Raw genomic sequence first — 18,821 nt, forward strand, 5'->3', positions numbered from 1 at the left:
TCCACAAGACTGAGATTCAAAGGAAAAATGTTTCCTTTGATGAAGAACCAATAGTGGTTATCAAAAAGTTTGAAAGCATTTATCAAATTTATAATTCAATCTGGGTTGACTTTAATGAATTATTATATGTGCTATTAATGGAAAGAGAAAGAAGCAAAGTCCTTTCTCTTGTCAACCAGGCAATTCACTGGCCAACTGAAAACTCAAATTGAGGCCTGAATTTAGCTGATGATTGCATATATCTATATCAGGCTAGAAATGCATTGTTAAAAGGAACGAGAGCTTGGTCTGACAGGTCAAGTAACTGGACTAATACTGAAGACTTGAAACAAGGCGAAAATGAGAAACCATCTCAGTTCATGGGATAGCCTTGTAGAGGTAGGATGCAAGTATCTTGACCTAGATCTTTCTAGGGGAAAAGAAGTTAGACACATAAGACATTTTGTAAATAACTGCTCCAGGGATATTAGGAAATATTTTATGACTAATTGCCCTGATTGGTCCACTACTGACATCAATGCATTAAAGAGGGTAGCAGCATATGTCTTTGATGGCTCTGAAAAGGAAGACAGAAAGGAAGCTGAATTAGTGGAGAGATTAAAGAAAGAAAAAGCTGAATTAGAGGAGAAATTAAGGAAAGAAATAGCTGAATTAAAGGAGCAAGTAAATGAAGGAGCTGTAAGACATAAGACATAAGACATAAGACATAAGGTCATGGCTCTTTTAAAGGAACACAGGAAGCAACCAATGACTTGCTTTTTTTGTAGAAAGGAAGGTCATGTGGCTATGGACTGTAGAAACAGCAACCAAGAAAATAGAAACAGAAGAAGTTGGAATAATAATAATAATAGAACCTCTAACAGGATCAGCGATTGTAATAGGGTAAATTATAACTCATACCATAATGCACCATGCCAAGGAATCTGTTATCACTGTGAGGTACCACAGAGAAATGGTCAGAATGACCAAAGGGATAGCCAGAGGTGTGGCCAAGGGTGTGACCAAAGGAATCTAGACGAATGATGGTATTTGGGAAGGGAAGGGACTTCAAAGAGTCTGGAGGTGAATTTTAAGCCTTTTCAGACCCCATTGCTTTACTGATGCTAACTGCTTCAGTCTGTTCTCTTCTCCATAGTGGAGAAGTCTCTGTAAAGCAATCTTGAATACAAATCTACACACAGGAGACAAGGTATACGTAATTTCCAGTGAATTACTCCAAAAGCTATCAAAATTGGAGAAAAGGACTCTTTAATTGATTGTTCACATGTAAAATGGGTATTATATGCAGACACTGAGTGACACTGATGTGATATCCTGTCACATATATTGTATTTGCTGCTTCTTTGTCTTTAGATTTTATTTTGCTTTTAAATTTACATATTAATCTAATATAAGATGTTCCATTATACAATGTTACCTTCAATTAGTATGTTTTTGTTATTAGCTATGTGTTCTGTTAAAATATTATGTACACTCACACAATGGATCGTAGCCAAGTTAGAAAGGAAATAAAGCTTGCTTTTGAGTGAGAAACCTTCGTGTTGTGTCTCTGTTTGGCTGACCCATTGTCACATGAAATGTGAACTATGAATTTCTGAATCTTTTATTATTGTTTTTCTTTTTATTTGTAATAGGACATTTGATTTTTCTTTCTTATTTTTTGTACTTGAATATATGGAATCAGTATTAATGTTTTTGTTTTGAAGGATAAGTTTACAATATCTATTAGCCCTAATACCAATGCATACCCCAAAACTTTAGACTATGGAAATCTGCCATTCGTTGTTAAGTATTATGGGACTTTAAGTAATAACTGTATCTGGTTTCAGAAGAAGAGATCACAAAAGAGCCATTGCATGGTGCAAAGAAGCAGAAGGTCAAGGAAACCAACAATCCCCATGGGATTGATGATGTTCTGCACCAAGACAGAGGACTTGTTTTGTGGTTCAAGGAAGCAACTATTTCACAAATTAACAAATCAGACACTGGACTTCCCCATACCATGTTCCTACAAGTACTTCTGTTTGCCTTTCATTTTGGCTCCCCATTCCCTAAGACTGAAAGTAAAATCAGACCAGGGAATCATACTTCCCTTTTGCCTCTGGATTTTAGTCCCTTCTCTTTTATAGTATGGCAACTTTCTATAGTTCTGGCTGCCGATGAATTAAGTGCAATATTGCTGCAATTGTTCTGCAGGCTTGTAGGACATGTCACTCTAATTGGACCTTGCTGGTGATTCAAGGACTTATGAGTTTATTCTTTTTTTACTCATAATTTTATACACATAAGATTATGATATATATATATATATATTATCCTGATTTAATTTTTTCTCTTCTATTTGGTTTTTGGTTTTCTTTTAAGAATTGATTCACATACCTCAGTGGTTCCCAAACTTTTTTGGCCTACTGCCCCCTTTCCAGAAAAAATATTACTTAGCCCCCTGGAAATTAATTTTTTTTAATTTTAATAGCAATTAATAGGAAAGATAAATGTACCTGTGGCCTTCACCATTCCCCTGGATCGCTGCAGCACCCACCAGGGGGCGGTAGCGCCCACTTTGGGAATCACTGATATACCTCATAATTCAACCATGTATCCAGGGGTGATTCTAGTATTGGTCAACATCCTCCTCAGGGAGGATTGTATAATTATCATAAAATCCAAGTTTTAAGACCTTTTAACATAATTTTAGGAAAAGAAAATCACCAACACCCAAATCATGAAAGAGGATCTTTTGGAAAAGGTGCCATAATGATGCCTACAAAAACCACACACTACATCAAAAGATCCAGAGTGAATTTTGGGATATAATGAACTGAACTGAAGGGGACTGAATATATCATTTATTCTGAATGTAAACTCTTATGCCAAAGGGGAGTGCCTTCTAATTGGCTTTTTTGTCAATGTGTCTATCAATCATTTTTACTCTGCCTCTTCTTCTGCCTTGCAAACCTAAACTCTGTTCTTTATCCTCATTAGGACTTCTAAATTCTTTCCTTTATGCTGTTTATACACTCTTCTCCCTTCCCCATATTGAACCCCTAGGGAACTGGTTCCATTCCATACTATTCTCTCTAGCACACCCTTCAGTCCTATTGCTAATCTTACTCTCTGATAAGCCTCAGCCTTGGATTACTTCCACTTTCCTGCTTTCACTCCTACTCATGTACTATTAAGCAAATTTAGAGAAAAGTATTAATCCAAATTGATGAATACTACAAATTAGTATTATTGTATAATTTCTAGTGGGCTCTCATTGCCCAAGACAATCCTTTAACTTATCCCTTATCAGTTCATTAAACCATTCACCCCCAGAGCAGCTTCTTCTCCCTTCCTCATATTATATCACTTAGATGCTTGCTATCACTATCTCCTTTTCTCGATCTTACATTAAAGGGTGACCTCTCATTTCTTTATCAAGGTTAATCTGTCTCTACACACTGATCTCATTCCATCCCATGTTCTCTAGCAGATTTCCCTCTCTATCTCTTTCTCACTGTGTTCAATTTCCCCATCTAATGGCTGCTTTCCTACTGTCTACAAACATGCCCATGTCTCTAACATTCCCCCCAAAAAAACCCTGCACTTGATTTTTTTTATCCCTAATAATTAATGTTGCATATCTCATCCTATTTGTAGCTAAAATTTCTTGAGAAATCCTTCTAATATTGGTGCCCTAACTGCCTTTCCTCTTACTCTCTTAAATCAATACTTTGGCTTGCTGACCTTATCATTCGACTGAGATTGTGTTCTCAAACACACCAGTGATCCTTAATTGTGAAATCTAATGGACTTTCGACATCCTCATTCTTTTGGGGTATTTTTTGGTAGCTGATGACATTTTGATCACCCTTTTCTCCTTGAGACTCTTATCAAGGTTTTCAACACAGCTTTTTCCTGGTTTTCTGCTTAGTTTTCTGATCACTACTTTTTAGTGTACTTTGCTAGATCTTCATCCTACTAAGTATATCGCCCCAGGGCTCTGTCTTGGGCCTTCTTATTTTCCCCTTCTATACTATTTTATTTGGTGATATCATCACCTTCCATGAATTAAGTTGTTTATATCTATGCTGATGATTTCCAGATCTACTAATCCAGTCCTAACCTCTCTTATAAGCTATATATATAATATATTTCATATATTGAAATGCTTACTTGAAATCTCAAATTGGATGTCTTATAAGATTCCATCAGGAGGCTGGATTGTGAAAAATTCTTTACTCTTAAAAAATTCAAATAATATAATTTTGTGTTACATAAACAACATATTGACATGTTTAAATCAATATTTCAAAATCATACCTTATCCATTAGTTTACTTGCATGGAGACTCAAGCTATTGAAGAATATTTTTTTGCTTAGCAAATGCATTTCTTCAATGGTGGTCAATAATGTGGTTGCGCTATTTCCCACAATACCACTGAAAAGAAGAATATTTAGTTATTTTCGCAAATTAGAGCTGGACAACATTCAGATATCAGAATATTGGGTACAATGCTTTAAAATTTTTCATATGACATAATAAAGACAAAGGAACTGAAGATGCAGAGCCAAAAATCAAGGAAAGATATTTTTAATGATTTAAAGATTACTAAAAGGATGGGGATCACTTTCCTTAATCATCTTAACAAAAAAGGCAAATATTCTGTACTATCCTTTCTACAAAAAAATACTGTGAATTTTTTAGCTGTTGTAAGTCCCCAATTTATCAAAAAGAAAGTCAATATGCACATTGGAATTGGAGATTTGTCAAAGATGGGGGGAGAACATTGGTAAACATCCAAACTTTTCATATTTTTTGGATTCAGTACAACCTGTAAGGCACAGAGAATATTAATTGCTCTAGGTTTATTTAAAAGGTGAAGTTGTTAAAACTGACAAATTTTTCCTTTTTATTTATGAGATGAATAAATGCACTAACAAATATTGATGAGATGCTATAATTTCAATATTTTGGAGTATTGAAGAATGGACTAACTATATATAAAATCCCAAAATTTTGTCATTTTACCACAAAATCTTAAAATAAGAAACAAGTTTGGTTATTTGGTTTAAAGAAAAGCGCTATTTTAATGATAGGAAAGGCTACATTCTGTATGCCCTAGTACTACAATCATTTTCCACAATTACTTCTCTTTTATGTATAATTATTTTTAAAACAACCTTTTTATCTTTAAAGATACACAGTTCATAGGTGACATTTGAAGATTAATATATCTTTGATTATTAGTATCTGAATGCTTAAGAAATTACAATTATTTGTTCTATCATACTTGAATCACATTTAACATTTGTTAATTCTTTACCACAAATTAGATGGGTTGAAGTTTAGATTGAGCCAAAAAATATTCCCTGATGTTTTAAAATAACTACATAAGTTTCATTACTTTGGGGTTTTGGATATATATGAGTTTGCTCTTTTTTTTTTTAAAAAAACCCTTACCTTCCATCTTAGAATCAATCCTGGGTATTGGTTCTAAGGCAGAAGAGTGGTAAGGGCTAGGCAATGGGGGTTAAGTGACTTGCCCAGGGTCACACAGCTAGGAAGTGTCTGAGGTCAAATTTGAACCCAGGCCCTCCCATCTCTGGGCCTGACTCTTAATACACTGAGCCACCCAGCTGCCCCATGAGTTTGCTCTTACAACAATGACCAACATGGAAGTGTGTTTCGCATGACAATAAAAATAAAATTTTAAAATTTAAAAAAATTAAAAAACCACATAAACCAGGAAACCAAGTACATTAGAACCTCAAATTTGCTCTTATGAAAGTCTATTTTAGCATTCAAGTGGGCTACTAGTAGTACTAACTTGAATGATTCTGTTAAAACCTAATCTCAACCACTATAGAATAAAATTGAAAATCCTCTACCTGGCATGCAAGGTAATCAAGAATCTGACAATAACCACTTTTTCACCAACCATTAATTTTTGTCTGTCAAATATGCTTTGTGCTTTCCCCACTCCTTGACTTGTTTGAAATGTCCTCTTTTCCTCTTTGCTTATTGAATTACTACTCATCTTGAAAAACAGTAGTATCAAATGCAAATAGAAAGATTCCTTTGGGGCTGCATGTTGACTTACAAAACCACACATTAACATTATCTATATTGTATAGTAATTTATTTTTCCTAATTAATTATGATCTGGTTCCAGCAAACCTGTGTTGTAAAGCATAATTCAAAATGTCTCCTCTAACATGAATCCTGCCCTGATTCTGGCATCAATAGCAATATCTCCCCTAAGACCACATAAAGCACTCTCCTTTGCTTTGGTCAGTATGTGGATAGTATAAGACTCTATATTAAAAGTATCTGTATATGTGTCATATTCCAATTAGAATATAAGTCTATGCATTCAAATACAATGTTTATTTACAGTTTATTTCCCTCTTGGAGCATGAGCAAAGAGTTCAACACACGAGATGATCTAGTCAATAAATGCTGAATGAACAAATTATTAAATCATAATATATATAAGGAAAATCCACTGTAAACTGCTTACAGGTATCTGTAATGCAATAATAAATTCAAGTTTTGGAGTTATACATTATAACAGAATTATGCAGAATCATTTCGAATATTTGACTTCAAAATTTTTCTTCTTAAAAATCATAATTCTATTCCAAGTGCAATATTCCATAATTCCCTTCCAAATATTCATTAGACATTCATTTGATTTCTACCTTCCACAGGAAAGCAAATATATATGCTCCTTTTCTGAATGAAAAATATAATCCTAAATAAGCCATTTCACTTTATGCCAGAAGTTACTTTAGCAAATGCTATAAAAGCTTATTTGGTGATGATGAATCTTTTAGACACTGCGTGCTATGTCCCCACTCCCTCCCAAATTAGGTGCCATGCCCTCCCTCCCCCCCGAAGCAGAGTGCCCACCCCCATCCCCCTGCCTTATCCTAGACAGGGGCAGGAGAAAGGGAGGGAGTGGCCCAGGTGCTCTGCTCAGGGCAGGGAATAAGCGCTTCCTTTGGGCTGCTGGGCAGAGGGGTGGGTGACGAAAGGCTCATGTGGAGAGGTGGAAGGGAATGGCCCAAGCTCTCTGCCCGAGTCCTTCTACCTTTCTAGTAACTAACTCTGGCAAGCAATGGTGCGCATGCCCACACAGAGGTGCCATTGGTTTGCCATCATAGCCATAAATTGTTCATGTAAAAGGCTGAGATTTCCCTATGTGCTAATAATTCTATATGGTACTAGAGATGGATTTAACTAACATAAATATAATAATTATAAATCCAACATAAATATAATATCCAACATAAATATAATAATTATAAATGAATTATATTATGAAGGGAACATGCTTTACATTCATGGACAGCTTTACAAAACATTATATAAATATGTATTATTATTACATGATTGATTTTACCTACTTTCAGAATATAAATTTATACTGCATTAGAACCTAAATTTAATGTAAGGTGTGAGTGATACAATTATAGTCAAGAAGTGTGAAATGATTTTGTCATAGGAGGTGCAAGTAAAGAATTATAAATGCATAGCCATTAAGTGCCATCAGTATTTTCAGTGTATAAAAGAAATAAGGGACAAACCCACAAAATGTTGGGTGGATCTTCTATGAAGAATCTACAGAAGAACCTTCTGGTCAATAATTATATAGAGTGGCAAAGGCATAGATACATGACATCTATCCAGATGAAGAAAATATACATGTTTATGATAATCACAGGTCTATTTTAATAGTTAAGAAGTACAATGATTTTACTTACCTAATTGTATGGTGATAGAATTTAAGGAGGTTAGAAATTTTATATAATAAAACTGCCCCAGGCTCAGCAACTATTACTTGTTCAATTCGGACCTGTTAAAACATTAAAAGGACAGAAAATTACACTTTTCAAAAGACACAACTTTTATGTTCCTAATAATTTACATTATAAAATAACATTGACAAAAGTGAATATAATATTTTAAACATGCAGAAATCAAATGGACACCGAAATAGTTTGGAGGATATTAACTAAGATATGGAATATGGGGGAAAAGCAGGTGTACTCCACAATAATGATCCTATTCTCTATAGAGTTTGGTGTGAGACTGTTGTTGCTGGAAATGGTAATACAATGAGATAATTTTATGGATTAGTACCAAAACATACTGGATTTCAATTCAACAATGAATAGCAAAAGCAGCTGCTAAATTTCTAATCTACAACAGATGATCACTGGCAATACATTATAGTGACTCCAAATATCTGGAAATTTTGAAAATATTTTCCCTATAATTATTAAAACCGATTTTCTTCCTTCTTCTTGTTAATAATGATTAATCAGAGATTAGGGAAATGGTTATACCTGAAATTAGACCCAATAATTGTAGGGTTATTGATATGAATTGTGATGCAACTCAAAATTTACCCCTACATCAAAAAGCTGTCTCGGACTTCCCCTAGAATCCTTTTCCACAACAATTCTTCCCTCAATTACCATTTCTTCAGAATTTATGAGTAAAAGCTGTATCAAATAGATTTATACTTCTTTATTTACAATTTAGAAATTGCTAATTTTTTCCTATATGTTGTGCCTTGTTTCCTAACCAGATTAGAAACTCTAGGTCAGGGGTCGACAACGTATGGCTCTTGAGCCATATCTGGCTCTTTTGAGGGCCAGATATGGCTCTTTCTGCAGGAGCCATAAAGTCATTTTTTTTCAGGCGCTGTTACAGGAGCGCACTGTGAGCACTGTACGGCTCTCACGAAATTACATTTTAAAAAATGTGGCGTTTATGGCTCTCACGGCCAAAAAGGTTGCCGACCCCTGCTCTAGGGCATTAAAATGTATATACATATATATAAGTCTGTGTCTACATATATTTATATTTGTATCGCATATTAGAGTTCTAAGCACGAAATAAGTATTCAGTTAAGAATGTTGTAGCCTGTATAATCTTAGGCAATTATCACAATTTTACATCATAATTTAATCAAAAAAAGATTGATTGGGGGCAGCTGGATAGCTCAGTGGATTGAAGGCCAGGCCTAGAGATGAGAGGTCCTAGTTTCAAATATGATCTCAGACACTTTCTAGCTGTGTGACCCTGGGCAAGTCACTTAACTCCATTGCCTAGCTCTTCCCACTCTTCTGTCTTGGAATCAATACATAATACTAATTCTAAGGCAGAAGGTAAGGGTTTAAAAAAAAACAGATTGATGAAAGTTAACTTTTATATATTTATTTTTGAACATTAAAAGATCAGCTCAAAAAAATTTGTTATGCAATTGCTACTAGCTCACATTAATGAGGACATAGTGTTGATAGATTTGTTCCTGACAATATGCAACAGTAGCATAAATAAGCAGAGCAGAAAGATTGGGGGCAGGCAGGAGGGCTATTCATTTTTAAATCATACTTTTCACAATTGGATACCATTTAAACCCAGAGTAATTTCTCTTAGTTGCTGGGGACTAAGTGTCTGTACTAATGTTCATGGTGGATTTATATTGTCTAATACATTTCGGAGCAGTGGCATTTTAAAGTTATGGTTTTACAACTATTATATCCAAGTTTGCAATCAGAACTATGTTAATGTTCACAGAAACAATTTGGTCTAGCAAGTTTATAGTAAGAAAATGGTTATGCACTATCCAGAATTGTCAAGATTTCAAAAGAGTTCTAAATTGGGAAGAGGTGTCCCATGATTCCCCTACACCCCTTTACTCCTGCCAAGTTTTTGATGGCAAAAAAGTAATATTCATCAACAATGAATAGAGCAAAGATAATTAAAGATTAACCCCCATGTGCTATGGTGATAAAGCTGCCTCAAAGGAACTTAAAAGGATTTATAGCTGGAAGTGATCACCTAGTTAAACACTACCCCTAATCTTTTTTCCCCTGAGATGAAGAATCTAAAACTCCAAATGATAAAATGACTAGTTCAAGGTCACAGAAAATAAGTGATAGATCTGGGATTCAAATCAGGCCATCTGGTTTTAGATCCTTTGCAAAAGTGAGATCTCATCACTATCTAAAGCTGATTAGTTTGCCACATGCAAAGAGGCTCTGACTGGTGAGATCAATATAAAGGCAGCTTTTCATGCAATAGAGAATAAAAAGGAAAAGTGAAAAAAAAACTGCAGAAAGAACAGTTAAGATTACAAATAATGAGGGTCAGATAGGTGACAATTAGCAATAGAGAAAAGAAACAGTGATTGAGAGATAAAAGCAGGGATGAGGTGAGCTACAGATTCCTCAACAAAGAAAAAAATACCAAAAAAGGCCTTTCTCTGAAGAGACAAGTCACCTTCATACTAAAAGTGTAGAATTCCTATTGTTAAAATTATTTGTAAAATTGGAAGGAGCCTTACAGTTTGTTTTATACTTGTTCCTCCAATTATCCACCAGTAAAATGTATTACTAAACTCTTTTCTAATAAAGGACTGTTAAGTGGCACAGTGGGTGGAAAGCTGGGACCTGAATTCAGAAAGACATATTCCTGGCTTAAAATTTAGCCTAAGACACTTACTAACTGTGTGACCTTAGGCAAGTCACATAACTTTGCCTATGTTTCCTGATATGTAACATGAGCTAGAGAAGGAAACAGGAAATCCCTCTGGTATCTTTGCCAAGAAAATCCCAAATGGGGTCACAAATAGTCAGACTTGACTGAATAACAATATCTTAATATCTTTTCTCAGGATAATTTCCTTTGTCTCCAACATTTTGACTTGTTTTGATGACCACTGCTTTAGAGTACAGTTTAAGATCTGGTACTGCTAAGCCCCTGTCCTCTACATTTTTTTTAAATTATTTCCCTTGATATTCTTGATCTTTTGTTCTTCGAAATGAACTTTGTTATAATTTTTTCTAATTCAGTAAAAAAGTTTCTTGGTAGGACTGTATTTTTTTTTTTTTTTGCTTAACCTCTTTTTCTGTTACAAGGGAGACTGCAGTTCAGGGGAGGGGATTGGTGATGGTGGAGAGATGAGGATCAGTGGAATAGACTTGGGGTAAATAACCTCAGCAATTTAGTATACAATAAACCCAAATAACCAGTGGGACAAAAACCCACTATTTGACAAAAAATGCTGGGGAAATTAGAAAAGAGTAGGGGAGAGATTAGGTGTAGATCAACATCTCACACCCTACACCAAGATAAATTCAGAATGGGTGAGTGATTTAAATATAAAGAAGGAAACATTCACCAATTGATAAATGGGCAAGGGAAATGAATAGGCAATTTTCAGATAAAGAAATCAAAACTATCAATAAGCATATGAAAAATTTTCTAAATTTCTTATAATTAGAGAACTGAAAATCAAAACAACTCTGAGGGGGGCAGCTGGGTAGCTCAGTGGATTGAGAGTCAAGCCTAGAGATGGGAGGTCCTAGGTTCAAATCCAGCCTCAGACACTTCCAGCTGTGTGACCCTAGGCAAGTCACTTGACCCCCATTGTCTACCCTCACCACTCTTCCACCAAAGAGCCAATACACAGAAGTTAAGGGTTTAAAAAAAAAAAACAACTCTGAGGTACCACCTCAAACCTAGCAGAGTGGCTAATATGACAGCAGGGGAGAGTAATGAATGTTGGAGGGGATGTGGCAAAATTGGGGCACTAATGCATTACTGGTAGAGTTGTGAATTGATCCAACCATTCTGGAAGGCTATTTGGAACTGCAGCCAAAGGGCTTTAAAAGGATGCCTGCCCTTCAATACAGCCATACCACTGCTGGGTTTATACCCCAAAGAGATAATAGGGAAAAAGACTTATACAAAAATATTTATAGCCGTGCTCTTTGTGGTGGCAAAAAATGGAAATGAGGGGATGCCCTTCAATTGGGGAATGGTTGAACAAATTGTGGTATCTGTTAGTGATGGAATACTATTGTGCTCAAAGGAATAATAAACTGGAGGAATTCCATTTGAACTGGAACAACCTCCAGGAATTGATGCAGAGTGAAAGGAGCAGAGCCAGAAGAACATTATACACAGAGACTGATATACTGTGGTAAAATTGAATGTAATGGACTTCTGTACTGGCAGCAATGCAATGACCCAGGACAATCCTGAGGGACTTTTTTTTTTTAATTTTAATTTTAAATATTTCCCATAGTTACATATTTCATGTTCTTTCCTTCTCCCCCAAACCCTCCTAACCCCACTTAGCCAACGCACAATTCCACTAGATTTTACATGTATCATTAATCAAGCCCTAATTCCATTTTATTGATAGTTGGACTAGAGTTATCATTTAGTGTCTACATCCCCAATAATATCCCCATCAGCCCATGTGTTCAAGTAGTTGTTTTTCTTCTGTGTTTCTCCTCCCACAGTTCTTCCTCTTGAATGTGGCTAGTTTTCTTTCTCATAAGTCCCTCAGCCTTGCTCTGGATCCTTGCATCTGAGAGACTTATGAGAAAGAATGCTATCCATATCCAGAGAAACAACTGACTGATCACATGGTTCGATGGGGATATGATTTAGGATGTAGACTCTAAGTGATCACCCTAGTGTAAATATTATTAATATAGAAATAGGTCTTGATCAGTGATACATGTAAAACTTAGTGGAATTTCTCATTGGCTATGAGAGGGGTGTAGGAGGGAAGGGAAAGAACATGAATCATGTAACCATGGAAAATTATTCTAAATTAATTAAACTTAATTTTTTAAAAATAATCATTACATATGATAAAATATTCAATACATTTGGCCCCAAAGACCATTGTTTTTTGTTCAAAGTTCAAGTTCTTTTTAAGTGACTTATTCATTCAAATATAACTTTATGTTATATTGTCTTTTACTTCTGTGTATTCCATACTGCTTCAGTTCATAAAAATCTTCCTGTTTCTCTAGTTTTTATATTCATCATTTATTACTCAAAAAAATCTATGATCTAATTGATTTAAAAGTTCCTTCCAATGACAGATTACAACCCATCCATGCCTGCTTATTCTTGTTATTTATTTTTTATGTACTAATATCGCATTACATTAATAAAGCAAAGATTTTTCAAACATTCCCCAGACATTACAAGTGCAATTGTTTCTAATTCTTTGTCACCATAAAAAGTGCTATAGAAATTTTGGTAATGAATACTTCCAAATAATAATTTAGTGAATAATTTTAGACTGGCAGTGTAATTCATAATTTTACCAATAGTACACAGATGTGCCTGTCTTCCCACAGAGCCTGTCTCCTGTTTTGTTATCTTTGCCAATTTGCAAATTGTGAAGTAAGAGCCCAGATTTGTTTTAATCTGAATTTCTTTAACTATTAATGGCGTAGATTATATTTCTATATGATCATTTATAATATGTATGTGTTATTATTAAAATTCTCTGTAGAGCTTATCTTAATTTTACAATTTAGCAAAAAGTAGGCCAGAGGGGTAAAAAAAGAGAAGCTTGAGCCACATTTGGCCAGCTAGCTCTTTCTGCACCCTCCCCCATAAGCAAGCAGAGCCAGCCCCAATCTAGGGATCTCCTAAGCCTCAAGGTTTCAAGGGAAGAGAGTGGCTTCCTATTCCTTTGGCCAATTTATTCTCTTTGTGAAACCCCTTTCTTGAGCCTCTCTGATTGGCATGTTCAGATCTCTCTAAAGACAAGAGGTGGACTTTCTGGATGCTAGGAGTAATGTGGCCTTTAGGATGGCTGCACAGCACATGTACAGAGTCCCTCAGCAAGGTAGACAAAAGGAGGGAAAATTCTACCCAAACTTGTCTCAGGGAGATACAGTCCAGAGCTTCATCCCTAAGATCTTTTTTTGCTTTAAAATCAAAAGGTTATTTTGGAGGCCAGAAAGGGGTTCAGACTAAGATTAACTTTCCACAAATTCTTCTGAAAACTATCATATGACTAAGTTCAAGTAGCACTTATTATCCCATAGCATAAATCCTATCCCTTCTTAAATCCAGAAAAAAAAGAAATGTAGAGATAGAAAATTAATCCCCTTCAAACTGCTATTGCTCGAGATATTTGAAGGGAAGTCCTCAGCATTTTGGGGAAATGCCTTGTAAAGAATTTATGGAAGAATGTGCATAAGACTTCACATAAATTAAGAAGATTACCATTTGAACTGATGGGGAGCATTCTCACCTCAATGAGGTGAGAGATCCATCAAAAATATCTAAAAGCCAATCAGTCATGCATCACTGAGTTACAAGTTTAATAAATATATAGCATTGTAAAGTACTTACATTACTGTGATAATGCAGAAAAATTACTATCAATTTTAACTGAGAAAAATGATAAAGAACTTAATATATTAAAAGGAAAAATGAGAGTATGATTTTTATCTCAATTGGTTGACATTTTATACTGACAGTCTTTGTTATTCACATACAGTTAATACAGTATAAAAAGATTCTTGAAATAATGAAGGCAACATAGTCCATGAGTGAACCAGGAATGAAGGATATAATAATTTTTTAGGTCACTAAACATATTATAAACAATTTAATTTGAAATGAACTTTTGCAAACATCTGCTCAGTGCTCTCTAGAGTTTATAAGAAAGGCCATAATGTCACATGGAAAGATTTAAAGTTCTTTCTCTTCTGGAAAGTCTACTCAAAAAGGGGAGCAACAGGGGAATCATTTTTTTATTTTAAAATAGAATACACTCCTTATTGTTACTTACTGTCTTTTTAACCTCTTAGCACCATATATTAAAATTTCCCTAGGAGACATAGTGATGTCTGACATCTGCATAAGTAGGTATCCAGATTTAGAGGCTCAAAAGGGATAAAATGGAATGCATGTAACTAAATAAATTTTTAAACTGAAGACCCTAGGGTGCAATTTTATATTTCAGCAATATCTTTTACTTTATGAGTTTTTACCATTAATAAGACATTTCATTGTTTCCCCAACATTTCTTTATTCAAAATGGGTAGAGGGGCAGCTGGGTAGCTCAGTGGATTGAGAGTCAGGGGTAGAGATGGGAGGTCCTAGGTTCAAATCTGGCCTCAGACACTTCCCAGCTGTGTGACCCTGAGCAAGTCACTTGACCCCCATTGCCCACCCTTACCACTCTTCTAACTAGGAACCAATACACAGAAGTTAAGGGTTTAAAATTTAAAAAAAAAATTTTTTTAAATGGATAGAGACCTTCACGATAAGCCTTTAAAATGGAAATTCAGATGAATTAAAGTAAATATTGGTAAATATTACCAACTCTAACAACTATTTGACAATGAAGATAAAGTGATGTTTTTTTAATCAAATTAACTAACACTAACATAAATGAAGAAACTAGCACAAATCAGGGAATTAAGAAAATGTTTAAGATATGAACATATGGAAATTTTTTTTAATTTACATTTTTCCTGTGATCTTTTTAATGCTCAGATGAAAACCATCAAACAGTATATATTAGGGCTACCAGATACATAAAAATAAATAATTATATAGTGAAAAAATAATTATATATTTAATCATTCTTTGACTTCTATCACATAAAAACTGAATACCAAGGTGAATAAATTATAGGGCTAGTGAAAATATTATATATAAGTATTCAGTTATTTAAAAGTATTTTATAAGATTGCATTATCAAAATTTAAAAAAAAGAATACTACTGCTATCTCAACATCATGGAAAAAGACAGAATTATGGAAACTAAGTTTAAATAGTTCTTTCAAGATTATCACAGCCTTTGGATTTCTAGCTTTTTATATGTAAGATAAGAATAAAAAAACAAGCAAAAAAAGAACACAAAGTAATATTAAAATATTAAGAGCCAAATGAAATTATTTTACATTTAGACTGATTATTTTAAACTCATTATGAATATGTCAAATATAAACATAATTCATCATTGTTAATGAAAAGACTAAAAAAGGCAAATGGCATAGGTTCCCCAAGGTCATACATTTAAGATGTATTTGACCTTGGAGAACCTCGAGTCCAGCTTCCTCTCTTTACAAATAAGAAAAACAGAGACCTAATGAAGTGGTATAATGTCTAATCGTACAAGTATGAAAGAATAGTCATGGTCCCCAGAAAATCTCTTAAGAATTTATATACAAATATTAGTGGTCTCAAAAATTGTAGTATTTCCCTACCTCTCAATATCACTCTGAATATAGAAAATGTCATAATTTATTAAATAATACACTTTAAATATTTAATTTAGGAAGAAAATGTACAATGATTACAAAAATTTATTGTTATTACTTGTATCTTATTTAATATAAAAACAGATTTATAAAATTTCAATCATTAAACTAAAATGAGAGTTAATCATTTTGGTTTTTTTAATGGATAAAAACAAAGCTGTCAATTTACTGAACATTAATCTTTTGTCCTGGTGCCTAAAAATACATGAAAAAAGATATTTTACCTTTAGAGGCCTGCAGACTCCTTCAGTGATATGCCCAACTATTTCTTGAATGTTTTCTTCAACACCTATAATTGAATATACATAAAAGTTACCATTTATATTTTCTTCTTTGTATATAGGATCCCAAAACTCTAAAATTTTCATTTGTTGTTTCCACACTTAAAAAAACACAGTACTAACTCATCTTATTGATGCCAATATCAAACATTTAAAATTACCATGTCTATTTTTTTAATTTCATTTATTTGAATATCTGAATTTGTTTCAAATCTTTTATCTATATGCTATTTCTAATTTTTATGTATATATTATGCTACTGAGAGATTCACAAATATGGATATTATTTGTTTGGGGAAAAAGGAATATATATATATATATATATATGAGGGTAATTCTATGAAATAATTTGTAAAGTTTATTCATTTAAAAAAGATGTAAAGATAAAATTCTCTAAAAGTTTCTAAAATTTCAAAATTATTGGACAGGAAAAATTATCAGAGAAGCATATATAGCTGGAAAAAGGAGTTGGACTGATAATATCAGAATAAGAAATCATCTATGGACAGCCTATGTATTCTATTGGTATACATGCTATGTTAAGAAACTTAAAGGGAAATCTCCAGTAGGTGATAGACATATGGAAGGACAAAGATCTGTATCAATTTTCTCTGAAGAACCCAAATATGTGTTCTATATACTGTAGTGGATTCAAATAAAATAATCAAGTGACATGTCAAAATATATGCCATTCTGGCAGTTTTCAGATGAGGAAATCAAAGCCATCTGTAGTCAAATAAAAAAAAAGTTCTAAATCACTCCTGATTAGAGAAATGCAAATTAAAACAACTTTGAGGTATCACCTCATACCTACCAGATTGGCCAATATGACAGAAAAGGAAAATGATAAATGTTGGGAGAGGATATGGGAAAATTGAGACACAAATGCACTGTTGGTGGAATTGAGATTTATGTGATCCAACCATTTTGGAAAACAATTTGGAACTATGCCCAAAGGTCCACAAAATTGTGCATACCCTTTGATCCAGCAATACCATTAATAGGTCAGTCTCCCAAAGAGATTAAAAAAAGGGAAAAGGTTTCTTTCTTTATATTCAAGTCTTTCACCCATTCTGAATTTATCTTGGTATAGGGTGTGAGATTTTGATCTAATCCTAATCTGTCCCATATTGTTTTCCAATTTTCCCAGCAGTTTTTGTCAAATAGTGGATTTTTGTCACAAAAGTTGGGCTCTTTGGGTTTATCATACACTGTTTTGCTGACATCACTTACTCCAAGTCTATTCCACTGATCCTTCCTTCTATCTCTTAGCCAGTACCATATTGTCTTGATGACTGCTGCTTTATAGTATAGCTTAATATCTGGTACTGCTAAGCCACCTTCCTTCATGTTTTTTTTCATTATTTCCCTTGATATTCTTGATCTTTTGTTCTTCCAAATAAACTTTGTTATAGTTTTTTCTAATTCTGTAAAAAAGTTTTTTGGTAGTTTGATAGGTATGGCACTAAATAAGTAAATTAATTTGGGTAGAATGGTCATTTTTATTATGCTAGCTCATCCTACCCATGAGCACTCAATGTTTTTCCAATTGTTTAGATCTATTTTTAATTGTTTGGAAAGTGTTTTGTAGTTATGTTTGTATAATTTCTGTGTTTGTTTTGGTAGATAGATTCCTAAGTATTTTATATTGTCTAGGGTGATTTTAGATGGTGTTTCTCTTTCTACCTCTTGCTGCTGTGACGTGTTGGAAATATATAGAAATGCTGGTGATTTATGTGCATTTATTTTGTATCCTGCAACATTGCTAAAGTTGATGATTATTTCTAATAGCTTTTTAGTTGATTCTCTAGGATTTTTTAAGTAAACTGTAAGTAAATTAGGTGAACACAGAACAGTATACTTGTCAGATCTCTGGGAAAGGAAAGATTTTAAAACCAAGCAAGAGTTAGAAAAAATTACAAAATGTAAAATAAATAATTTTGATTATATTAAATTAAAAAGGTTTTGTACAAACAAAAACAATGCAACCAAAATCAGAAGGGAAATAACAAACTGGGAAAAAATCTTTATAACAAAAAATTCTGACAGAGGTCTAATTACTCAAATATACAAGGAGTTAAATCAATTGTATAAAAAATCAAGCCATTCCCCAGTTGATAAATGGGCAAGGGACATGAATAGGCAATTTTCAGATAAAGAAATCAAAAGTATCAATAAGCACATGAGAAAGTGTTCTAAATCTCTAATAATTAGAGAAATGCAAATCAAAACAACTCTGAGGTACCACCTCACACCGAGCAGATTGGCTAAAATGAAAGAAGGGGAGAGTAATGAATGTTGGAGAGGATGTGGCAAAATTGGAGCACTAATGCATTACTGGTAGAGTTGTGAACTGATCCAACCATTCTGGCTGGCAATTTGGAATTATGCCCAAAGAGCGATAAAAGAATGCCTGTCCTTTGATCCAGCCATACCACTGCT

The 18,821-nt window shown here is 33.9% G+C and overlaps 1 protein-coding gene across 1 annotated transcript in view; it reads right to left on the bottom strand.

Annotated features, from left to right (window-relative positions):
* Window positions 1–18,821, bottom strand: part of COG6 (component of oligomeric golgi complex 6) — a 121,123-nt gene that overhangs the window by 38,016 nt on the left and 64,286 nt on the right. Inside the window, exons 11-13 of the mRNA XM_044668248.1 lie at window positions 16,323–16,387; window positions 7,753–7,844; window positions 4,306–4,423 (exon numbers count right to left, since the gene is read on the bottom strand). Of these exons, the coding sequence (XP_044524183.1) occupies window positions 4,306–4,423; window positions 7,753–7,844; window positions 16,323–16,387 (275 nt within the window). The remainder of the gene's footprint in view (window positions 1–4,305; window positions 4,424–7,752; window positions 7,845–16,322; window positions 16,388–18,821) is intronic.

This window comes from Gracilinanus agilis, chromosome 3 (assembly GCF_016433145.1).
Source record: "Gracilinanus agilis isolate LMUSP501 chromosome 3, AgileGrace, whole genome shotgun sequence".
Classification (NCBI taxonomy): Eukaryota; Metazoa; Chordata; class Mammalia; order Didelphimorphia; family Didelphidae; genus Gracilinanus; species Gracilinanus agilis.